Source organism: Haliotis rufescens, unplaced genomic scaffold (genome assembly GCF_023055435.1).
Source record: "Haliotis rufescens isolate VD_foot unplaced genomic scaffold, xgHalRufe1.0.p SCAF_6, whole genome shotgun sequence".
NCBI classification, from domain to species: Eukaryota; Metazoa; Mollusca; class Gastropoda; order Lepetellida; family Haliotidae; genus Haliotis; species Haliotis rufescens.
The window spans coordinates 7,497,978-7,525,722 of NW_025964334.1; the positions used below are offsets into that span (position 1 = coordinate 7,497,978).

General features: G+C 37.3%; 1 protein-coding gene across 1 annotated transcript; it reads left to right on the forward strand.

Annotated features, from left to right (window-relative positions):
- The first annotated feature begins 20,716 nt into the window (after positions 1–20,716).
- Positions 20,717–27,142, forward strand: LOC124144016 (serine-aspartate repeat-containing protein I-like). The gene is made up of 4 exons (XM_048385911.1): positions 20,717–20,756; positions 22,124–22,171; positions 23,526–25,937; positions 26,130–27,142. The coding sequence occupies exons 1-4, from the start codon at positions 20,717–20,719 to the stop codon at positions 27,140–27,142; spliced, it is 3,513 nt and encodes a 1,170-aa protein (XP_048241868.1).
- The last annotated feature ends 603 nt before the right edge of the window (positions 27,143–27,745 follow it).

Genomic DNA, 27,745 nt, shown 5'->3' on the forward strand with positions numbered 1-27,745 from the left:
CTACAATGAACCAACCCATTCCTCCTTTATTGTTCAAAATGTGGAACAGCTCGCTAATATATCGTTTTAAAAGACCGTTTGACATGTTTTGTTATAATTCATCAAATGATTTAAAGCCAGCTCATATTAACAACTGGCCTATCACCATGTTTACCTCCCCCAACAGCAACCCATGCTTGCTGTAAAAGGCAACTCTGCTTGTGGTAAGAGGCGACTAACGCGGTCGGGTGGTCAGTCTCACTGAACTGATTGATGCATGTCATGGTATCCCAATTGCGTTGATGCTCGTGATGCCAATCACTGGATGGTCTGATTATTTACAGAACGCCGTCTAATAGCTGGAATATTGCTGAGTACGCAAGAAACAAAAAAACAAACCCCACACCCTATCGATCAGGGTAATTGGGGCCTAGAATTTTTATTAGAGATCTTTTGCTGTCACTTCTTCAAGGTGTCCACTTTTCCTTCTAGCACACACGTGTTTCTTTAAATTTTCATTTCGTATACTTAACGCCGGCTTGGAATTTATTTATTATGGGTTAAATACGGTAAGAGTTTACCTGTCTCAGCCGGATACATTGTATGTGAAAGTGGTACCACGACGTCACGTGATGAAGGTAACATATAAAGTTCCCAGACTGTTGAGCCATGCGAAATCTTGGCATTACACAGACGAGCTGACTTCATATTGCCCCAAGGATATGAGGGGGGCACGGATGACCCAGTCGTCTGAGGCGCCGCGATTCGATGTGCAGAGTTGCGTCCCTTGGGCACGCCAGAAACCTGTGATTGTGGGTTCGAATCCCTGTTCGCCCCGATTATGTTTCTAGGTTTGTCAGCACCATACTCGTGCTCGTGGGTTTCACCGAAGTGGTAAAGACCTGCATCACTTTGGGCTTTCCTCCCACATTAAGCTGACACGCCGCGATATAAATGTAATACTGTTAAAAGCGGCGTTAAACCCAACTCACTCACTCACTCAAGGATATGAGCTCACAACGCATTTGAGTGTTTAAGCTGTTTGGCAGGTTATTTTTTCTGAGTGATATGGTGTGTTTGGTGTGATATGGGAAGTTGCTGGTAAAGTTACCCAAAACTGAGGAAAGGAAAACGGAAGTAAAAATAGTCACAGATGCAGATTCATTTAAAGCCCCAAATTCCGATCAGCCTTATCGGGGCGCATGCGCAGTAAATATTTTACGTATAAGGGAAATGGTTGGAGCCTGCCATTTATAGTAACCCACGTCACTCAATCTAAAATACATGCGGTAATCGGCAACGCGTGAACACCATTATGCAAATCGCTACATGAATCAAATTCTTCAACCTCACCTTCTTCCAATCATTGACCGCCAGAGGGAGCTATTTCAACAGGACAACGCTCCACCGCACACCGCTCGTGTCACGGTCGACTACCTTTATAATGCCAACATCAACGCCTTGCCCTGGCCGTCGAGATCTCCAGATCTCAACCCAATCGAACACCTCTGAGATGAACTCGATCGACGTGTACGTCAACGTCAGAACACGCCGCAGACACTCCCACAACTGGCCAACGTATTACAAGCAGAATGGCGCAGAATGGTGCAGAATGGCTCAGAATTCCGCAGGACAGAATTCGTACACTTATCCAGTCAGTGCCGAGGAGATGCAGAGCCGTAATTGCTGCCCGGGGCGGTCACACTGAGTTTAGCGCAACCTTGTGGCCTTCAGTTTTCAGGGCCTTTGTACAACAACATGTTTCAAAAATTTTATATTTGTATTTATGATATTAAATAAAATATATCGACTTTATTAGGAACAATAAATTTACCTGTCTACCTGTGCGTTTCTTGTTTTGAAGATTGTATATATCAATCCATTATGTATTGCTTCGGACTTTCTGATTGGTCAATCGTGGTGTCTCCTTGGGCAAGTGCTTTATCCGAAATGTGCCTCTTTTCTCCCCGTAGTGAATGGGTTAAGACCAAGTTTAAGACCAACGTTGCTAAAGCTTTAAAGTATTATTACCTTCTTATCGGCGCAAAGTACCAATAAATATGTTAATCTTGTCGTCAATGAACCTGTAAGGATCTGGTTAGAATTGGTACCCAGGGTGGTGTTGTACAAAGCGTTCTTAGCGCTTAGGTGATCGGTTTGGTTTAGTTTTATGTTGTTTAAAGCCGCACTCAGCAATATTCCAGCTATATGACGGCGGTCTGTAAATAATCGAGTCTGGACCAGACAATCCAGTGATTGACATCATGACCATCGATCCGCGCAATTGGGATACAATGACATGCATCAACCAAGTCAGCGAGCCTGACCACCCGATCCCGTTAGTCGCCTCTTACGACAAGCATAGTCGCCTTTTACGGCAAGCATGGGTTGCTGAAGACCTATTCCCTCCCGGATCTTCACGGGTCGCTTAGGTGATCGTAACTCCCATACCTTAACACAGACTTATGGCAGTCGTAGCGCTAAGGTTGTTTAGTACAACGTCAACAAGGGCCCCGTTCAACAAATCAACCTTAGCTTTAAGACAATCGTAACTCTCAAACTAGACGTAGGTCGTAGCTACGATCACTTTGTAGAACGAGGTCCTGAAACCTTTACTTGTCCTGGCTAGCCCCGGGGACTTGCATTGGTTGATTGCGTGTCTTCGTACCCGACTGAGCGGCTCGTTACTCAGAATATCAATCACTGGTTTGTCCGGTGAAACTATTTACAGGCCTGATATATTGTTGAGCGTGGCGTCAAGTAACAAATATAATGTCAAAGAGTACATGGACAACCGCGACATGTCTACCCACGCACGCACGCACGCACGCACGCACGCACGCACGCACGCACGCACACGCCTATTTACAGGCCTCAGACATATAGCTGGAATACTGTTCGGCGTGGCGTCAAATAACAATTGACAATATAATGTCATCGATTGGATGGACACCCAAAGCCAAGGAGACACCCTAGTTTATAAGGCGCTCTACGTAACAGTTATTTCATACACACTACTATTTCAATATTCATAACTCTATCAGATATCAATGTTTTTTACCGAATCAAAGGTTAATCGATCCTGGTTGTCTGCCTGCACAAGTTTCAAAATGTTCTTCAGTTCAAGATGTTTTGCCCACGCCTTGTCTAGCGGGGATTCCGGGTTAGAAATGGTCCCAAGCAGCATTTGCTGGTCGTAAGAGGCGACCAAACTGATCACGAGCCTCGGTGACTTGGATGATTGCGTGGCAATGTACCCCGACGGTGTGGATATCGATCATCGGATTGTTACTGGCCTCAATAATATTTCCGAGTACAACGAACAAACGACTGAGTGAGTGAGTGAGTGAGTTGGGTTTAACGCCGCTTTTAACAGTATTCCAGTCATATCGCGGCGTTCTGAGAGAGTGAATGAGCTAGAGTATTATATATTCCATCAATATCATAGCGGAGGAGGGGGATGGGGCACCAGATTTGGGGCTTAACACACTCTTGTAAACATGTGGAGAATCAAACCCGGCTTTCGGCGTGACGAGCGAACACTTTTGCCACAAGGCTACCCCAGCGCCCCAACAAACCAAAACACAAGGCGCAGTACTTTGCGTCTTGGTTTGTCCTACTTTCTCTACACCACTAACTATCTTAGGCTGATTTTGTAACGACTGACTTGAACTGACCTCGCTTTTCCATAAGCACCCGTAAAATGGGTTTCCTGACTGCCCAGATAGCTTGTTACAGGTAGTTACCATTTCATTTCAACTCTGAGGGTCCTTTTAAGAAATAAATGCTGATGTTACGTGACATTTAAACTTACCCACAGACAATACATTTTTCGAGAGAGTGTAGCACAATTTTATTGAAGTTTTATTTACAATTTGATAAACTATAATAATATGAATATCAAAATTCATCATCACTTGTCAAGTTTACTAAGATGTCATCAGTTGGAAGATATCACAGATAAACAAGGATTCTAACTGAGTTTGATCATCACTGATTTATCCCCAATTTGCCAGCACACTGCAGAGGATTAACAGTTACTGTGAGTGAGCATAGTTTTACGCCGCATTTAGCAGTTACTGTGTTTACACAAGCACAGAAGTCATGCCAAAAACGCTCACAGTAGTGAGTGAGTAAACTCAACTGAGGATTTTACAAGTATCCATCACAACCTATGAAAGCTAACATGTGAATAATCTCAGTTCACTGAAATTTAAATAATTAAGGCACTTGCAATGACCAGTTAACAAGTAATCAGTGAGTTAGCATATGAATACTGGTAACGCTAAACAACTTCATTGTAAATAGACAAATGCACCTATGAATGGCGTGGTGTATATCAAGGTTTTTAATACCGAGTGAAAGAAAGACGAGGTGCCAGCCTACACTGGAAATGCTGTATGCTGCATGTCCAGCCTCAAACAACACCTCTAGTGATCTTTTCGCGATCCCGAGCCTTGCGCATAACCGTTATCATGACCTGATTGAGTGACTTCCTTCCATGGACTTGAAAGGATTATCGGCAGAGAAAGAAACAACTAAAATCCTAAAGATATCCTATAAACACGGTATAAGTACTCACCACCAATTTCCTCTAAACTGTCACCTTTGGTATCCCCAGCAAAACTCACCATGGTCCTTGGGCAAATGTAAAAATCACAAAACCTAACGAGATTCTGTCTACGTGGTCACACCCGGTGATTGTGAAGATCTCAAATGCTGTCAACAGTGAGACAACATGGCTGTTCATATTTATTTCCAATATCCTCTTAGAATTAGTGATAAAGGTTAGAGTCACACACAAAAGTTTCTCTTAATAATTCTTACAAAATACCAAACAGAAAGTGGGTTGTGGAGAATTGTGACATATTCCTACGTGGTATAAGACATAAGTAGTGATGACTGTCCTATCATAATTGTACTATCTAAAGCATAAATTTGGTGAACGAAAAACGTTTAATTTGCCTGGAATGACTCACGTGGGCAAAACTTAAAACGGATATGTCTGCAATCCACAAACAATCACTTCACTAATGGCGAACATTTACCAACCCGCGACACTCGTGTCAACTCGGGCGGTTCCCCTAGCAATAAACTGGCTTCTAAATTCACTACTGTTCTACTGTCGGGTAGCCACAATGGCTAGACTGGACCCTAGGCCTCTTGGAATGGTTCATGCCATAAAAGTCCAGCAACCGAGTACTAATTAATACGGGCCGACCTTGTGTTTATGGTCTGGTGAACACAGGTCGGTGGCCGCTCATTTACTCAAGATTCACATCTCACTGTTTTGATTTATCTCACTATTTATTTGATATATTTGCCAACTTCAACTGCAACCCGGCCCCGTGTTACACGCATGGCACACGCGTGTGCAACGAGTGACCAGCGGGTGCTCAAGCCGTGTGCAACCCGTTGAAAACCCGTGTCACATGCGTGTTACCTCACTATGTACAGAAATAAGTAAAATCCTAGTGAACGCAGTGGAAAGCACCCGTGGAAGTAGAAAAGCCAGTTTAAAACCGAGAGGTAATAGTAGTAAGCACAAACTCTAGTTTAATTTAAAGTGTAGAGCTGTGAGGCGCAATTATCACAAGTCTAAGCCTACTTATGGGCGTAATAAATCTCAATCTTGTGGATTAGATAACATATGTAATGAGTATATCAATGCTTCTATTCACCTCATGTTGCCTGTTTATGTAACATTGTTTAACTAATCTTTGACAGTGTTGTTTTACCTGAAGCCTGGCTTGTTGGCATGAATAAGCCCATTTACAAAAACAAAGGCGATCCCGGGGACCCAGATAGCTATAGGGCATACCAATTATAAGTTGCTGGGGTAAAGTTTTCACCTCCATTTTGAATAACCGACTACAAGCTTACACTGACCATGTTGACCTAATTTTGGCAAAGCCCAAGCCGGGTTCAGGAAAAACAATTCAACTACTGATAATATATATATATTTTAAAAGCACTTGTAGATTTATACTTAAACCATAATAAGTATCTGTATTGTGTTTTTTGTTGATTTTAGTGAGGGCTTCGATACGGTTTGGCGTTGTAGCCTATGGTACAAAACGATTCAAAGTAATATCACTGGCAAATGCTTTAATGTTATCAATAGCATGTACAAACACATACAATCATATGTTTCTCATACTGGTTGTGTCACTTAATTCTTTCCTTTTAACGTTGGAGTCAGGCAAAGCGAAAACTTATCGTCATTTCTCTTTGCCCTTTATCTAAATGACCTTGAGTCAATTTTTTCAGATAATGACGTTATTGGTCTTAAAAATGTAAATGATTGTGTTTTAAAAGAAATTGGAAGTTTTATTAAACTAATTGTAATTCTTTACGCGGATGATACAGTCCTAATGTCTGAGATACCTTCCGACCTTAAACTTTGTTTAAAAGCATTTGAAAATTATTGCAATCACTGGAAACTCAAGGTGAACACTGCTAAAACAAAAATTGTAGCTGTCCCTAGAATTGCTGTTGACAGTCGTAAAAGTTTACTTATTTCGGAATAATATGATCGGTATTTGTCATTCCTGTTCCTGTTAGGTTTATCGGTTCCTGACTGACAACTGACAACCATGGGACCGTTCGTAAAGGTATGTGTTCTTTTCTTTACCTTTAAAATAATTTTGACAACCAGTGCGGTACTATCGTCCAGACGTGTATTTATAGTCTCAGTGGACAGTGTTTTATGATTAGACTGAGGATGTGTTACATGTTTCTGTGATGTAATATTATTTATGAAGATGTAACTACTAATAGGTAGGCCACTTTACCCAACTTACTACGGTATTCTGATATCTGACAGCATGAGCAGTGTCAAGAAAGCCGTGCCTTTGACAGTTTGAATAGGCATTAAATTAGGCAAGATTTGGAGGATGAAATTTGGAAAATCTATGCTATGAATATATTTTTAAACGTGAAATTTATTTTAGTATATTGTATTTATTTATATTGTTAGTAATTATAGTACTTAATAACCCAGTCATGTGTTTGGAACTTAAAATTTAATATGCACTATGTTTGGTCATATTTACCAAGTTTACTCTGTCACACACATTTAAGTAAATAAATAATTTTCCATTAAGAAATTTGTTAGTTTTGAGAAGAAACTTATTTTGAAATATTTTTTTATGAAGGAGACAAGAGGGTTTTTATGCAATGTAGAAAGCCTGTGCATAAATTGTTGTGTAATTATCAAAATTAGTTTGTATATTAAATGTGAATTGATATAATAATGCAGATCTACTACTTATTGCTCTTTGGTAGTTTGCACTAGAAGTTTACTCTCATCAACATCTACTGGATGACTGTATGGAAGTGCGGATGTCAGAAATTAACAAGAAAGACTCAAAATAACCCCCCCCCCCCCCCCCTCAAAAAAAAGAAAAAAAAGAAAGATATTTATTAAAGAAATGTGGTTTTTTTAAATAATAAAAAGTTGAGAGAAAATGAATGATCTCCTCTACTTTGGATGAATGACAGTCATTACTGCATGCCAAATAGCTTTTCTTAGCCCTGCCTGTAAATATATTGATCCCAAAAATAATTATCCAAATTAAATAAAATAAAGTTCTTCTCATCAACATGCACCAAAAAACAATATATGGGAAAATAAGCATCAAAACTTATAGTGTCACAAATCACTCAACAGTTAATCAAATAACCATGAAGGCAAGTCAATACATTATATTGATTACTATAATCTAGTATTTGAAATAAATATATCAAACCCTAACCTGTAAAACACACATGCCCCTTAATTTCGAATTACATTTGAATATGCATTATCATGGTTATAATAAAAGTATGAAAGTCAAATTGTTTAATTTTACTCGCATATTTCAATGAAAGACCTCTTAGTTTCAGGTGGTTTCAGGTTTGTGCAACAAGTAACTGCTGTTAGTATTCCATATGAATATTCACAGTGATATACTTATTTATCAAATTGTGTAATAGAATGTGATGAATAGAACTGGTGTTGGACAATGGTAATTTTACACTGTGTATGTACGTGATGTCTAGTTCTATGTTGTTGCAGAACATAAATGGTTTTTTTCTTGGTCATTCAGGAGTGAATTTCTGCTGTACAGCAACCAAAAGATGAAGCAGCATCCAGCACACAGCAACTTCAAGTCAGAAGTGGCCAAAATGCAAGATAAATACACTGAATTATGGAGGCGATCACCAATGACATGTCCTGCATTAAGAAAGATACTTACTAATAAATGAAGTGTAATGTCATTCTGAGGGAAGAAATAAAAGTTTTACACCTCGTCAGCAATATAATTGTTATAACACTGCAGACTGTGATTGATAGCAGGGGCAAGATTAAAAAATATTTTGTGATGAACGGTAGGGTTTTTTAATATTTCTGGCTGTGAGGCTCAATTGAACCAAGTAAAAAAATTGCCACAAGTCCAAAACATTAATAGATTCAACTTATCACTCAGTCAACACCGATGAACACAATTTAGTGCAACCATATTGACTTGATGCAGACATAGAAACAATTGCACCTATTTCATATATTTGTGTATTTCAAATAAACTGTCAATAAATCCAAGTCAAACAAATGAGGTAACTGACATTTCACATTTTCCGCTATCCATTTGGACCAATCTGTTTTAAGATTACTGGTCAAGAAATGTTATTGTTTATTGGCTATTGTTCTATATATGAATCAGTGTAATGTGCATGCTGGACCCTAAAACAGCGATGCAAAAGACATGTTGATGTTTCAACAAAGAATTCATTTCACAAAGCAACAACTGCTATGCCATTGGTTAAGTTAAATTTTCATTGGTAAGCATCTGTTGTATTTTCTTGGAAATTTTTTACCCATAAACTGGAAATCTATTATCACACATTCAATGTGCATTGTTATGATATCATATTTAATATCAATTCAGTATCATGGCTGATACCAGAAATATTATAAAACCTTTTTTTGTATGGCGTTATCCCAGACAAAAAAACAATAAATAAGCTTCAGATCTATTCAGTAATTTTATTCCAAGGTCATGAGTATTAAACATTCATGGCAAATATTCCCAAATGCCAAGCCTGAACAAATAAATGTGCCAGTATGCACTGTTACTGGTGTCAGTATCTAGATTCACACTGGACTTTATGACAGAGTCTTAAGATGTTCTGCAACACCATGTTGATGACAAGTAGGTCCTGTTCCAGCAAGTGTCCAGTGTATATGGTGTATTCTGATGGTCACAGACATCATTTACAGAACCAGTACTTCAGATAGAACTTTAATATATTTACACCTGTATACACAACAAGAGTTGTTCTTTCATAGGCAATGTAATGCTTGACCACAAAATATTCCCAAAAATCTGAATATATGTTACAGTCCGAGTTGCTCTTGAGGTGCAGTTATGCTTGGCATCAAGATAATTCTCGTGATCCATATGCATCTACTCGTGATTAAGGTGAGGAAATCTTTCTCCCCTCAAACATGCAAATATGGCCCAACTGCAAAAGATAAATAACACTTATTAGAACATATAATATATACTTCTAAAATACCAACCATTTCTTACAATGCCTACATCAAGATATAATTAATAAATTAAGCATGTACATTGTACCTCCAACTGAATATGATAAACAAATTCATACAGAATACATTTAAGTGAGGTCACTTTTCAGAGATCTTAAAAACAAACACCGCAAGGATTTAATCATCATTATTTACAAATTAGATTAATATTTTTTTATATGAATAAAACCTGATTTTTCAGTGCACGTAACATTATCATCGTGATATTGGCACATATCCTTATTTATTAACACATGCACCCCCATAAGTCTCTTTGCAAAACATTAAGTATTGACAAAATTTGCCTTGCCAACATGCACATGATAGGCCTTCTTTAAATATGACTATAGTTTGTGTCATCTCCCCTGGACCTACAAATATAAGTCTGTGACGTTCCTTATCAGAGCTGAACATTCATTACTGGAAAGGCTCAGGATAGATGTAATGGAAATTTGCCATAACATTGTATGGTGCATAAACCGATACCAAATTGCAACTGCAAATACCTTCAGAACGAATGTTTATGCTCATTTTTTCAACGCCATAACCATTGTACGTGTGATGATGAACCGATCAGTATTGACTTATCAACACTGACAATTATACCAGCTTATCAGAAGTGTGCAAAAAGTGAAAACCTACCTCAATATTTATGAATGGGTAGCGGCCAGTTTGACATCGACCATAGGACGTCTTGACAACACTGCAACTGCTTTGACAAGCTAACACTTGCTATTCATGCTACCTAACTCGAGTGTTTTAATGCCTGTGACAGTGTCATGTTTTTCTAAGTTACCCCTGCGTGTTCCAAATATGATTCGCCGGGCCCTGTCCGACGTGACACTGCTGTCGCCATTGCAGCGAGACGTTGTTTGTCACCGGAAGTACTAAATAACGTTAGGTCTCGCGTAGTCCCGTGACCTACTTATACCCCCTATTGTCTGTTTAATTGAGCTTTTACATTTCTTTTCCAATCTTTGTATGTGATCTCCCTTCCTGAAGCCGCTTTGATCTAGTTTGATGTGATGCCAAGGATGAACGACCCTCTTTTTTCAGTTTAGCAGTAATTGTCTAACCTCCAACATGTTCAAGGGGTAACCGCCGAGGGGATAAAGGTTCTGGGTTTAATGGGCCTTACCTGTCTGTCACAACAGAGAAATAATCTACACTTTGCTGTATGACAAATGGCAGCATGAAAAATAGAACAGAACAATGTTTATTTCTCAAAAATACACCGATAAACAAAATACAAATGATATATACACGGCCCTATAAATATGATACTGAATATTTACATCGGTGCGCGATATACATAGATACATGTGGAAGAGAGTATATACATTTTTACTGGAACACATTCAGATAACAATCAACATCATTAGAAAATATACACTTTCATGATAATAAAAAAATATATTTCTGTTGGAACAATTCACTTTTGATATACTTACAAAACTTTATCAATAATGGCTAATTGACAATTCATGAGATAGGTACATAAATGTGTGTGTGTTAAATCATAATATTCAGAGGGACTGTTCCCTACACCCATCGGTATCTTAATGAATGCACATTAGCTTGTCGTATGGATTATAAAGAGATCTCACTAAGTATATGTTTTTCATGCATGACAGATGGGATTAAGGGAGAAAGGAAATGTTTTCCTGAACGTTTCCAATAACTAGTGGAGGAAAGTGGAAATGGCTGAACCTGTAGATAACATCCATAGATAACATAGGGTAACATTCAACAGGCTTATTACCTTGTTGTCATGTTAACGTTTTTCTTAACAGTTAAGAAAAAGAGAAAAAAATTGAAGTGAACTACATTGCAAAATAAGAGAAGAAATTAATAGTCAATGTGTTTTATCATAAAACCTCTCTTTTCAGTGAACAACAGTTGTTATTTAAGTACTTTCAAGAGGAATCCCAAATCTTCTCTTGACTGTTATGATATATAATCTCAAAGTGAAAGCAAAAAAACCATTAACGTGCAACAAAGCATTTTCCATGGACTTGTTTATTTGCTTATTGTTGATATACATGTGTTAAGATTATTTAAAACATATACTATATCAACTATAAATTGCTTCTATTAGTAAATGCGTGTAATGCATTCATATTGGCTTTCCAGTTCTCATAATGCTTCATATGAAAGCAAAATTGTGTGTTTAATTAACCTCATGTCTGATGTCAGTGACTGATTTCAAATCGCATGTCTTGGTGTTGTTTGATGCTATGATTGCACCAATACTCTGTTACGGTTCATAAATTTGGGGAATCCCTCATTGATATATTATTGAAACTATGCATATAAACTTCTGTTTAAAAGGTTTCTCAAGTTAGATAAGTACACAAATACTACTATGAAACTTGGTGAATGTGGAAGAGTACCCTTACAATATTAATATATGACTAAATGTGTTACATATTGATGTAGACTCATTCATTTGGATATACGTAGACACATCAGTGTTGTGTAATGCTAAAAGTAGTAGATGATGTTGGAAGGACTACTTGGGTAGCATCCCTTAGAAATATTTTGTTTAAAAATGTATTTGGGGTTGTGTGGTTGGGTCAGGATATTGGTGATGTACAAATGTTTATCTGCCTATTTAAACAGAGGTTACATGACAGTCTTTGCCAGGATTGGCATAATGCTATCGAAGTATCTTCCAAATGTATGTCATATAGACAATTCAAATCAATGCTTAACGTGGAAATATACCTTTCTTCTGACATTCAGGTATTTTATAAACATGCTTTATGAAGGTTTAGATATTATAGTTTTAGATTGTCTGTGGAAACAGGAAGACAGTGTAATACTCCCCTCGCAGATAGGCTGTGCTTGTCTCGCCATTCACATAACATGTCATATGTTGAGAATGAGTTCCATGTAATACCGGTCTGTAAATGATTTGAACCTGTACAGCAGGGCTGCTTTCCACCATATACTACATCAAACCGTTTACCGGAAGCTTTTATTGAATTAATGGCTTGTGAAAACACAAATATGCCACTGTGCCTTGGGTGATACTTGTGTAAAGTGCAAAATATAAGAAATTCATCCTTACTTTTGTAACTAACATTCTATTGATCTCCTGTATTATAAATTTTATACTGTATTACTGTGAACATTTTTGCTGAACTTCTGAAACATACTGTACCAAGTGCTAGTATACAGTAGTATACAAAATGATCTGTAAATCCTATAAACCTGTACTGTAAAAATGTGTTCCATCTTATATTACATCAAACCGTTCACCGGTAACCTTTACATGTGTTACGTGGACAGTAAGAAATTCATCATTGCATTTGTAACTACCGTTTTGTTGATCCCCTGTATTATTTACATAATACTGTAATAATGTGAACATTGTATTGAGTATTGCATGACTTTTTAAACATATTGTACCCATCATGCCATCATGCTTGAGGAAAAAAACGATTGAAATGTATTATGGGTTTGTTGCCTTACATTACTGAAATAATTTGTGTCTAAGTCTATGTCAATGACTTGAGAGCGAATCATATGGTGCAGAAATGTTTGTAAGATTTATGAGTTTAAGGCCCACTTGGAGGCAACGAACATTGCTGTTGTCGTGAATCCCATATTTATAATACTGTAACTCCAAATTGGGCTCCAAAACGTAATAGCTCTATATATACGGACTAAATCTCTGTAACACACGTCGCGACATGTTCAACACATAAGGTGTAGGATTTAGAAGAAAGGCGATCTTAGTTACTCATGTTTTAACTAAATATACGAATATAAACAGAAGAGACTTTTTATTCTCAATAAGAAGAGACGTATTTGTGTGCGTGAGAGAGAACGGGTGCGAGGTAATTATTATTTTCCAGTAATATCGAATATTTTCAGGTTGTTTCAAGATTATTAACAAAACTCAAAATTTAAAGTTATTTCAACTATTCTTTCGAAATTTCAAGTTTTTTCTCGTTACTTTGATTATTTTCTCGTACTTTCGATAATTTTCTCGTTACTTCAATTATTTTCTCGTTGCTTCGGGTTTTTTCTCGTTTTCTTCCACTAATGTCGAATATTTTCGCGTTATTTCAAGTTATTACAAAGTTTATTTTGAAAACTCCAAATTTCGAGTTTGGTTCTCATCATTTCCATTATTTTCTTGAAATTTCGAGTTTTTTAAATATACTTGAAATAACGAGAAAATAATCGAAGTAACGAGAAAAAACTTGCAATTGATATTTCCAAAAAATAATTGAAACGAGAGACAAAAATTCTAAAATTTGAGTTTTTTGTAATAAACCTGAGAAAATGATTAAATAATGAGAAATTTCGATTTATAACAAAATAATACTACCAAACTGGGACCGTGGGGCTTTCGTTGACTTATGGGCAAATACTGTTTGTATACTTGTTCCCCGGCATATGTGATCTCTCGCAAACGCATAATTATGATGTCACTGAGGGGCTTGAAGGAGCATTGTTACGACGTAAATTGTAATAAAAAGGTAAATTGTAATACTTGCAGCAAATTGTAATAATTTTGACGTAAATTGTAATAACAACGTAAATTGTAATAATATTTGACGCAAATTGTAATACGCAAATTGTAATAAAAATTGACGTAAATTGTAATAATCTCTACTTGCGGTAAAATGTAATAAATTCTCACGTAAATTGTCATAACCTTACTACCTTAGTGTCCAAGACGCCAATTGACTAGAAATGATCTTTGTCAGTTGAGCTTGCGTTTCACATGTACAATTCGAGAAATACTGTGTATGATGACAAACGTACAAAACTGTTAAGTTAGGGATGGTTGGTATAGGCTTTATCGTACAATCGTCATTAAAGGGTGGTGTCATCAACGATAAAATTAAATGACTGAAAGATCCATCCTCGGGTTCAAAATGATGGGTTACACAACCGTATATTCGACAAATAACTTAATTGTGACATATTGTTCAATACTCTTATAAGGCTATTCAAGATGTATTTTGCATGACTTGCTTCAACAGTACGTTGACCAGTTCGACACGAGTGATGACGAGGTGTACAAACACAGGCTGGTCAACCAGTGTGTCGATTTGCAGTGGAAACGCTATACGAGTTGATAAGGACTACATGATCCTTTTCTTGAAACAAACGGGGAGATTTAATCATATTTATACAATACATTTTATTTTGACGAAGAATTCAAATACAACAAATAAGTTGACAGATCCCGTGCATACACAAATAACATCCGGTATCATCAGTTTCAAAGAGTATACGAATTATCATAAATTTATTGTATTTGTTGCATTTTGTATAACCTTTAATTGCTCATATCAGCATTTTTGTGGGACCTCTCACAAAGTAGTGTCACTCATCTTTCACTTGGAACTATATGTAGAAGTGCAGTCATAGATCTGATACCAATGACATATAGAGGTCGTATTTACTGGCATACATACATACATACATACATACATACATACATACATACATACATACATACATACATAAACACACACACACAAACACACACATACATACATACCTTTGTGTGTATGTGTTTGTATGTATGTGTGTGTGTGTTGGTGTGTATATGTGTGTTTGTGTGTATGTGTGTGTGTGTGTATACTGATGAGGGCATAGTATCGGAGATAAATATAATTTGGTTTCTAAGTCACTATTCTTTTCATTGGAATGTTAAGAAGGTATGCTATAATTTCAATATATTTTAATACAGTGCTTGATGTTAGCTGGAATTATTTTAATCCTCTTAAACCCCCAGAGAAGATTATCCTATGAGGTAATTTTTGTCCGTATATATGTCATAAATTAATGATAACTTATGGAAAACGTAATTATCTGTTTCGAAAATTATGTACCGCATTATACGTGAGGTACCAAATTTGGTATCAAGGTTGCTTGGTGCAATCCACCAACGATTGCCGAGATTAATGATCTTAGAATACTCTTCGTATAAGGTCAAAGAGAATATTGACGTTAGTGACAAAACCCTTTCATTATAGATTTTCCATCCTTTCAATTTTGATCAAAACAGATATATTTCAGCAATAATTGATTGCAACAAATTTATTCTACATTCTGATGCTCTTTGAAACTCAACATGACATGCCCGAAGATACCGGATATTATTTGTGTATGCTTTGAATTATGATTTCGTGCCGTTATCATGATTGATTCTGTTTTTGTTGTTGGGGCAAGGAGTTATTATCCCAGTAAAAGTTGTCAGTAAATTGTTGTTAGTTCTTTATGACATATGAAAAGAATCAAGACCGTTACATTTATTCATTTATTTCATTTAATATACTTCTTCCTATGAAAGGAAATATTTTATGTTATATTTATGATCCATATGTTAATCATACATTGCTACAAATATTGCATAAGTTAACATGGTTTGCATTTATTTATTATTATTTCTTTATCTGTGAGAAGTTCACAGAGATCGAGAATACACAATATCTAATAGTATATGCAATGTAGGTAAAGAATATCCACCCCCCTCTTTTGATATTAATAAAAACATAGTATATAATGTTATGTATTAAGTATTCTCTTTTCCCATGGATGGGAAATCTATGCTGCATTTGCTGACGACTGGTTTTTTTCCTTTGACATTGCACAGGAGATCTGTCACTCATTTGTTGTATTTGAATTCTTCGTCAAAATATAATGTATAAATACGATTGAATTGTCTCGTTTGTTTCAAGGAAACGGCCATGTGCTCCTTATCAAATTAAGTAAACCTCCAATACAAATCGACATAATTTCAGGGTCCGGTTGCACAGAACTCTCTTCGGTAACTCGTAATTCAATGTTATTGCAATGGATTCCTAGCTAAGCTACTATTAGCTGATAAGTCAATTAACCTATTTGTCGAATAGACGTACCTAATGTAATCCATCATTTTTAACCCGAGGATGGATCTTTCAGTCATAAATTTCGATGTGTACAGTTGCTAGAGTATCATTCTAACAATACAGACATGACACAAGCTTCACGTTAAATAACTGATAAAGGTAGTCCTTGCGGGTTCACATACCTACATGTACATCGCCCAGGACATTGTCATTATTTGCTTTACATCCTCCGAGTAACGTTAAAAAAATTGAAACTTGAATAATAATAAATTGATATTATGTATATGAACATGTATAAATCAGCTTGCACACAGACTACTGCAGAATGACATGTCATCCATTTGCTAGTTTAGTTTAGTTTAAACACATTTTATTCACAGAACAAAATGAGAATTGTATTTGGGACAAGTTCTTGCAACTTAGTAAACCCCTCTCCGCATAAAATATGTACAAATATACAGTTGCAAAATAAATAAATTTGCTTCAGTCAGTAAAAGTCAGACTTTTCACATTTACACATCAATATATTTGTGTAAGTGTGTTACGTTATAATTATTCCATTGTGTATATTAATACCTATTGTACCAATTGAAATATGATTCCATTAGGTTAAATATGAACAATTATGATGAAAAACGTCAATAGGATATATAACAATTAAGTACAAAACACACAGAGTATTTCTCAAATAAATAAGAAAACTAAGTTCATTCTAGTAATTAATCCTCTTCTGGTTATTACAATTTACGTAAAAAGTTATTACATTTTACCGCAAGTTGAGATTATTACAATTTACGTCAACTTTTATTACAATTTGCGTATTACAATTTACGTCAAATTTTATTACAATTTACGTTGTTATTACAATTTACGTCAAAATTATTACAATTTGCTGCAAGTATTACAATTTACCTTTTTATTACAATTTACGTCGTAACAAGCATAATTATATTTATATTAACCACAAATAAGACAACGATGTTGTGAAAAAACCCCACATATAGCTGGAATATTGCTGAGTGCCGCGAACAAACAAAGCATCACCCAAATCAGCGAACCAGACAACCCAATCCTGTTTGTCGCCTCTAACGACAAGCATTGGATCCTGAAGACCTATTCTGACCTAGCTAATAAGTCATACAAAGCGTTTTTGAAGTATGCGACAGTTCCTTTTATATTTTTCATGAACATATATGGATTTTCAAAATTCTGATCTTTTGTGATACGGTGCGAACATCCCCAGGTGTAACCATGGAGGAGGTGCCTGTAGAATGAAGGCCATGTTGATGTATGTCATTTGAAGTGGAGAACATTTCAAAACCAGAACTAATCAATAACGGAGATTCCTCGTCTCTTGTTTTACGTTTTTTGGTCAGTTTCTTTATTGTATTATTTTCTTTCCAAGAATAGTCATTATGATCATGGTGAGTTGAGTTACTTGGTCTTTTTCTATGTACTGTTTTTTGTCCAGTGTTATTAACTGTTATGGAATGTGGTTTACTTGTAACAATGATTGGTGTGAGTTCATATGATGATGATTGATATACTGTTAAGATGTAACATAATAATTCATTCATACTACCAAACAGAAGTAAAACTGCTTCTCCATTCGGATCAATCTGACCCAAACCATTCCGCTGATGAGAGTCAAATAATGCATACGTATCAAAATCCGTAAAAATTGCAATGGGGACATCATTAAAAGGTACCAAAAGTGACTGGGATATCAATATTGCTTGTTAAATGATTAATATGTCGACTTTGAGGTATGACTACCTTTATGTCTGTAACTGACACCAAAAGCTAATCTGACGTTGAACTGATTAAAAACAAATTGTAATTTTTAGGCATCTTAGCAAAGTTAACAATAATCATACTCGTTGTATGCCTGACTACGTTTTGTAACGGACAAAAGCTAATGTAATTTTGAATTCTGAAAAGACATAACATTCAGATTTTACACATTCTTGGAATTCGTGTCATTAAACTAGGACTCAAGGGTATTTGGGGAACACCATGCATCAGTCCTTTCTAAATCCAGAAGTGTTTTTGCACGTTTTAGATTAACAATACTACATGTATAAGTCACAAGCGAATGTTATGTTAATGTAGCCACTGACACCCAGTCTATCAAACTATTTTTAAATGTTTTACAGGATTATATCCAGTGTTTATTAAAGCGACAAACCCCTTGCTGTATTATAAGAAACCTTACCAAAAAAAAAAAAGTCGATTGTACAATGCAGACTATATCATGAGCATGTGTTTATGAATCACTGTCAGATAGTGATGACACCAGGTGTTCGTAAAAGGTGAGAGTACCCAGCCCACGAGTGGCATCTGCCACAAACACTTGCAAAGGCAAGTCAATTGTTCACCAAATATCAATCAGGCTTTGTACCAGGACATTCTACTACCTCCCAAATAATAGAAAGTATGATGACAATGACTCATCTGTAGATAAGCATGAAGGTAGTTTTATGTATCTGAAGTATTTGAAAGAGTTTGACACAAAGGATAAGCTACGGGTAAGTTACTTCTGTGGTTAGGAGGCTATATTAGTCATCGGAGACAAGGTTTTTGTTTTTGCAGCTTTTCATCTTCTAAATTAACAATGCTGAAATTCACAATAATTGTAAACCCAATATATGAAAGAGTGCGTCTGCCTGGGTGTGGGTATGTATATACATGTATGTATGTATGTGTGAGTGTGTATGCATGTCGGTGAGGTGGTAAGGTGAAATAGGGTTTAACGTTGCGTCAAGATTATTGCACTTCCATAGCGACGCATGTGTGTGTGTTAGTATGTGTTAGTGTGTGTGTGTGTGTGTGTGTCAGCTTGTACTAGTCCGGACCATATACGTATGTATGTGTGAGTGTGTATGCAAGTGAGGTGGTAAGGTGAAACGGGGTTTAACGTCGCGTTCAAGATTATTGCACTTATACAGCTACGTGCACGCACGTGTGTGCGTATGTGTCCGCTTGTACTAGCCCGGACTTATGCCGATTTTATAGTGGTAGCCCACTGAGATACCATGCCACAGCTGAACATGAATATGGATGTTTGCATGTGTATGTGTGTTTATTTTTTTAATAATTATGTGTATGAACCACCTCAGCTTGTTAACTCTTGCCCAATCCCATTAAACATTAAAAACATGTTTAAAAACAAAACAAGTAAAACCAGGGAACTGCAAATGAAATCATTTTAATCACTGTTGCGTCAAATTTGGAAATGTCCTCCACATGCCTACCATGTAACATTTTGAAAGCTTTTCTTAGGCCTGGATTGTTTTAACCTTGATCAAAACATTTTCTGAGCAAGAATCGTATGATAAGAAACGTTTTGCTTGAAAGACGAAGAACCAAGATAACCAAAGATCTGGCCAATAGATAAAGCGAAAAGTACGTATCTGGGCCAACATATTTCAAGTGTCCACAAATGAATCAAAATGTACATTCCATAGATCAACTGATATATCGATATCAACTGGCATAAACACATTTTACATGAACTCAAGTATAAATGGAATAAATCACCTCAGGAAATAATATGACACAAGATTACTCTACAAGACGTTACCTGAAGGGTCAAATCGGGAACGTCTGGACACCTGCGACTGTTGTTAATGCCGTGTCACTAATACTCTCCGGGACTACTAGTATTAGTAAGATTCACTAGAAATGGAAGTGGTATATGTATCTCAAATGAGAACGAGCAATTGCAAATAACTCAAATAGTCTATTAAATGTGGGTACACGGCAATGAAACACTGAGTCCAAATTCCATCTGCTCCTCAAATCATTAGGTCTTACTGGCAAAACCTCATACCTAGGGCTTGCAAGAAAAAGGTAAAACCTCATACCTAGGGCTTGCAAGAATAAAATAAAAACTCCTGCCAGGTCTTACAAGAAACAGGTAAAACCTCATACCCGGGATCAGGTCTTACTTGGAAAGAGTAAAAACTCCAAAGAGGTTACACCCAACATAAAGATACCTTCAATACAAAAGGCAAAAGTGGCAGTTGTGAAAATGTGAAATAAGTGGTCCTTAATTGTAAACAAAAATTCATATATCATTAAATATTACAGATGTAAATATTTCAACATTTCTTAGGTTCACATTAAAAAATGAAAACTATACCACCGAAAGTAACCGCCCCTTGATCTATGACAGATTACCAAGGTGAAAGCCACGTTTATCATGTCACTCCACAAATGTTAAAAGGATGTTTGCTCGTGCTATAAAGCTGGGTCCTCGGATCTGTCCCGTCATTGGCGAGGATTGTTCATGGAGCTCACGATGAGTACCAAAGTTGCGCTATCCTTTCTGCTGCTCATATGTAAGTACATAATGTATCTTTTACGGTAAAACTACCACAGCGTCACAATGTCAGGATAAATTCATGCTTCATTATGTGAAACCTTTGCTCATGGGTTCGAAAATAAAAGATTGTTTCGGCATTTATTGTCGCTGTCAACCTCAGTTTACGGTAGTAAAGAATGGATATGATCTTAAATCTGTTTTAATTGGAAACACAAATTTAAGTGAAGATATTAATCTACGACCAGAAACTAGAAATGGTTTATCTTATGAAATGGGTAGTGTTGGAATATATCTTTGATACACGAGTTAAAAATTGATTATATGCAAGTGGTACACATTTTAGACATCAAAAGATTGCTGTATATTTATTGATCTAATTTATGTACATGTATGTATTTATCTATATGACCCTTATTTAAATACTACTTATATTTTGCTAAGTAAATTTATTAAACTATTCTGTAAAATGTATGAAGATCGACACTTCGTAATCACGTGACATTAACTTATGTGGTTGATGGTTATTAAAAAAAAATACCAAACACAATAGGGTATGTTTCACTATTTGATCAGTATTTTCACATGAATCAATTAACCGTTTCATTAGCTGTTTTATTAGTCTTGAAAACGCCCACCTGGTCCCGTAATATCGATGCTGTATCTCGTTTCGGTTACCGTCTTCACATCCTGCAACTGAATCTCGTACATTAGGAAAACGAAATTCTCTGATACATCTCCACATATCACAACCCTTCCTCCCCCACAAATCTTGTCTTGGTCACCAACTTTCAGAGATGGAAACATCGTCTCTACGGTAATGTTTTGACAGCTGGGGAGTTCCTGTACTAGACGATCTCGGGAATCCCCGATCCGCAAAAAGTGCCGTCAATTATTTTTAGCTAGCCAATCAAAACGCGATGACACAGCTCTCCACTCGCAGCCAGCCAATCAGATTACGTGAATAAAGATAAACCACTGCGAATAAGCCACTGCTGGCGATTGGAGATCAAGCCCTGTTATGGGAGAAATACTAGTACTGTATAAATCATACATGCCGCAACAGTTGTGTGCGTCTGAGTGTGTCGGAGACAAAGACAGACTGACATACTGACGACAATATATCCCCCTCCCTCCAGTCGTTAAAGTCGGGGGTATATCAATCAACATGTTTTCTTTAAATGTAATGATCATCATCAACATCATCATCATCAACATCGTCATGTCCAAGGTTTTTTTTGGTTTTTTTTGCTCTTACGAATGCCTACAATATGTGCAGTGACCTCAATCATTCACTCACTCTAACGTTAGATTATGTTCAAGTTAGACAATTGATCTTGTCTAATTTTATTAACTTTTTTTACATCATCCTATTTGCATTTGCAGGTGTAGCTTCTGTTGCCTGCTTCAACAGGGAAAGGCTTCACTTCCGGGGTGAGTACTTTTGTGCTTTTGAATAGAAATTTCAGAACGTTTTTTATTTTGAAAGGACGAGGTATGATAAGGTCGATTTTGGCCCATGGGATCATTTCAGAATTGAGGTACAAATCATTGTGAAATTCATATGAATGAGAGTTAAACTTTGTATATTTCAACATCTGTTGCGACATATAAGAACACTAAATTCGCAAGTCAGCCTAATGCATTTAGAAGACTTGTTTTAGAGGTTTTCATGAAGCGTTTTACTAACTTTTGAACATGAGCAAATCGTTGAACTTAGGTGATGTCCTTACGAACCGTTGAAACATGTGGTCAAAAACGTCATCATTGGACATAGACTAGTGATCCTCAGAATTTTCTTGACAATCGACAAATGAACTCTCATTCACTCATTTAGCCAAACATGTACTTGGTCACGTCAAAAGTCCAAAAACTTGCAAGTGTAAGAAGGAAAAAGTGTAGTCGTCCATTCTCTGATCATTTTCATACCAATATTCCAAACTTAATTTGACATATCCCGTGGCCAAAAGGGCCCTTATCATGCATCGTGCTTTCTAGATGCTACATGTTAGTTATTATTGATAAATACAAGCGAAACTCCGAATCCCGACGTCGCCGTTAGTAGCATCGCATGCATGCCTTTGAACGTGGGTTCGAATCCCAGATTTATGATTCTAGGTTTCTCAACACCATACATTTACTCCTAGGTTTTTCAAAGTGGTAAGAGTCTAAGCCATTTCCGGTGATCCTCCCTCTACAAGCCACATGACTAAAATAGCGTTCACTCACTCACTCAAAGGCATGAAAAGGCCTTCACTTTACCGAATTATAAATAACCGCAGGATTTCAATAGCAGTCAGATCTAAAAGGGCGGTGGAATAGCCCGGTGGTTAAAGCATTCTCTGGTCATGAAGGATGTCAGGTTCGATTCCATACATAGGTACATTGTGTGAAGCCAATTTTAGGTGTCCCCCGCCGTGAAGTTGCTTGAATATTATTAAAAGTTGCGTAAAGCTCTATGCAATAGCATGACAGTGAGGGTCTGTTTTGCTTGAACAAAACACAGGCTTATACTTTTGTTCTTCTGCCCAAAGGACTAAAGACCATTTTAGGGACCAGTTCAAAAGTTCGATCTTTATCTTAGTTTCTTAAATTCAGTGTGCCTGCAAATTTTCAATCCGACAAAGTCAAGCCAAAGACCCGGGTTCGATTACAGAGATGGTTACAATGTGTGATAAAATGCTTTTTAGCCGACATCAAACTTTGGAACTGGTCCCTCAGCTATGTATCTACTTTCAGTTGTCATTCATTGTTAGGATGAACTTAAAATCAACCACATAATTGGCAGGAATAAACGATCTCCATCATGCTAAGGACACCGATTCTCCTGGACAAAGACGCACTGGTCAAGATATAGTGGACAGAGAAGGAAGGGTTGGACAGGAGAGCAGAGGCGATGATGCAAGTCATACCGACGAGGAGCGCAAGAAAAGAGAGGAAGACGCCGATGATAACGATGATGATGATCGTAGGAAGAGAGACGAAGACACGGATAGTACAGACAACAATGAGAGTAGGAAGAGAGAAAAAGACACCGATGATACCGATTATGGAGATGATACCAACGATGATCAGCGAAGGAAGAGGGAAAAAGACACCGATGATACCGATGATGATGAGCGTAGGAAGAGAGAAGAAGACACTTATGATACCGATGGTACTGATGATACCGACGATGATGTTCGTAGGAAGAGAGGAGAAGACACCGATGATACCGATGATGATGAGCGTAGGAAGAGAGAAGAAGACACTGATGATACCGATGATACTGATGATACCAGTGACGGTGTTCACAGGAAGAGAGAAGAAGACACCGATGATACTGATGATGATGTGCATAGAAAGAGAGAAGAAGACACCGACGATACTGATTATGATGATGATACTGACGATGATGAGCATAGGAAGAGAGAAGAAGATACCGATGATAATGATCATACTGATGACAATGAGCGTAGGAAGAGCGAAAAAGACACCGATGATACCGATTGTGATGTTGATACTGACGATGATGAGCATAGGAAGAGAGAAGAAGACACCGTTGATACTGATGATTCTGATGACAATGAGCGTAGGAAGAGAGAAAAGGACACCGATGATACCGATTATGATGATGATACCGACGATGAGGAGCGTAGGAAGAGAGAAGAAGACACTGATGATACCGATTATGATGATGATACTGACGATGATGAGCATAGGAAGAGAGAAGAAGATACCGATGAAACTGATCATACTGATGACAATGAGCGTAGGAAGAGAGAAAAAGTCACCGATGATACCGATTATGATGTTGATACTGACGATGATGAGCATAGGAAGAGAGAAGAAGATACCAATGATACTGATGACAATAAGCATAGGAAGAGAGAAAAAGACACCGATCATACCGATTATGATGATGATGCCGACGATGATACCGATGATGATGAGCATAGAAAGAGAGAAGAAGATACTGATAATACCGATGAGGATGAGCATAGAAAGAGAGAAGAAGATACTGATGATACTGATTATGATGATACAGACGATGATGAGCATAGGAAGAGAGAACAAGACACCGATGATACTGATTATGATGATGATACCGACGATGATGAGCATAGGAAGAGAGAAGAAGATACTGATAATACCGATGAGGATGAGCATAGAAAGAGAGAAGAAGATACTGATGATACTGATTATGATGATACAGACGATGATGAGCATAGGAAGAGAGAACAAGACACCGATGATACTGATTATGATGATGATACCGACGATGATGAGCATAGGAAGAGAGAAGAAGACACCGTTGGCACTGATGATTCTGATGACAATGAGCGTAGGAAGAGAGAAAAAGACATCGATGGTAGTGATTATGATGATGATACTGACGATGATGAGCATAGGAAGAGAGAAGAAGACACCGATGATACTGATGATACTGATGATGATGAGTGTAGGAAGAGAGAAAAAGACACCGATGATACCGACGATGATGAGCGAGGGAAGAGAGAAGACACTGATGATACCGATGATACTGACGACGATGTTCAGAGGAAGAGAGAAGAAGACACAGATGATACTGATAACACCAATGATGATGATGATGATCGTAGGAAGAGGGAAGAAGACAAAGATGATACCGATGATACTGATGAAATCGATGACGATGTTCATATGGCGAGAGAAGAAGACACCGATGATACTGATGAAACTGATGATACCGATGATACTGACGATACCAACGACGATGTTCAAAGGAAGAGAGAAGAAGAAACTGATGAGACTGATGAGGATGAGCATAGAAAGAGAGAAGTAGACACCGATTATACTGATGACAATGAGCGTAGGCAGAGAGAAAAGGACACCGATGATACCGATCATAACGATAATACCGACAATGATGAGCATAGGAAGAGAGAAAAAGACAACGATGATTCCGATAATGACGATGATGCCGACGATGATGAGCATAGGAAGAGAGAAGAAAACACCGATGATACCGATTATGATGATGATACTGACGATGATGAGCATAGGAAGAGAGAAGAAGACACCGATGATACTGATGATACTGATGGTGATGAGTGTAGGAAGAGAAAAGAAGACACCGATGATACTGATGATACTGATGATGATGAGCATAGGAAGAGAAAAGAAGACACCGATGATACTAATGATACTGACGACGACGATGATGATGATGATGATGAGTGTAGGAAGAGAGAAAAAGGCACTGATGTTTACGATTATGATGAAGATACCGACGATGATGAGCAGAGGAAGAGAAAAGAAGACACCGATGATACTAATGATACTGATGATGATGATGATGATGATGATGATGATGATGATGATGAGTGTAGGAAGAGAGAAAAAGGCACTGATGTTTACGATTATGATGAAGATACCGACGATGATGAGCAGAGGAGGAGAGAAGAAGACACCGATGATACTAATGATACTGATGATGATGATGATGATGATGATGATGATGATGATGATGATGATGATGAGTGTAGGAAGAGAGAAAAAGGCACTGATGTTTACGATTATGATGAAGATACTGACGATGATGAGCAGAGGAAGAGAGAAAAGGCCACCGATGGTACTGATTATGATGATGATACCGACGATGATGAGCATAGGAAGAGAGAAGAAGACACCGATGATACTGATGATACTGATGATGATGAGCATAGGAAGAGAAAAGAAGACACCGATGATACTAATGATACTGATGATGATGATGATGATGATGAGTGTAGGAAGAGAGAAAAAGACACCGATGATTCCGATTATGATGAAGATACTGACGACGATGAGCATAGAAAGAGAAAAGAAGGCACCGATGATACCAATCATGACGATAATACCGATGACGATGAGCGAAGGAAGAGAGAAGAAGACACAGATGATACCGATGATACTGATAACACCAATGATGATGATGATCGTAGGAAGAGGGTAGAAGACACTGATGATACTGATGATACCGATGATACTGATGATACCGATGATGATGTTCATAGGAAGAAAGAAGATGACACCAATGATACTGACGACGATGAGCAAAGAAAGAAAGAAGAAGACAGCGATGATAACGATTATGACGATGATGCCGGTGACGATGAGCGTAGGAAGACAGAAGAAGACACGGATGATACCGATTATGATGATACTGCCGAAGACGATGAGCGTAGGAAGAGAGAAAAAGACACTGATGATACCAATGATACTGACGACGATGATCGTAGGAGAGGAGAAGACACTGATGATACTCACGACGATAAGCATAGGAAGAGAGAAAAAGACACCGATGATACTGATGACAGCGGCGATAATGATGATACCGACGACGATGAGCGTTGGAAGAGAGAAAAGGAGAACGATGATACCGACGACGACCGCAGGAAGTGAGAAGTATACACCAATGATACACGTGATAGGAGAAGATAATTAGGGTATGTATTATTGTAAGAGTAGTTACAAACTCAAAATAGTATTGCAATAACAAAAAGTCGACCCTAAACGAACATATAGTTGAAGGCAACATTCCAATATGCAATTAATAACTCCATTTTTTAACGAACGTGTAACGTCGGAGAATAAACGGGGCCTCTAAATAAATTAACGCTCAATGATCATTCAAAATCACTGTAATCAGAAAAAAAACAATGTTTATTTTCTTGTCTTTTCTTTTTCCAAGTTTCGTATAATGGTAAGAGCTACTCTGCAGAGGAAACGAAGTACTTGGTGGACCCCAAAACGGTGGGAAAAGAATTATTTGGTGGAAACTTTTTTTCTCGACACACGGCACAGTAGCTGCAATGAACCAACCCATTCTACCTTTACGGTTCAAAATGGGGAACAGTTCGATAATGAATCGTATTAAAAGACCGTTTGACATGTTTTGTTATAATTCATCAAATGATTTAAAGCCAGCTCACATTAACAACTGGTCGACGCCATGTTTCCAACGCCCACAATCAATGAGAGAGTCATTGAGGAGCATTTCATATA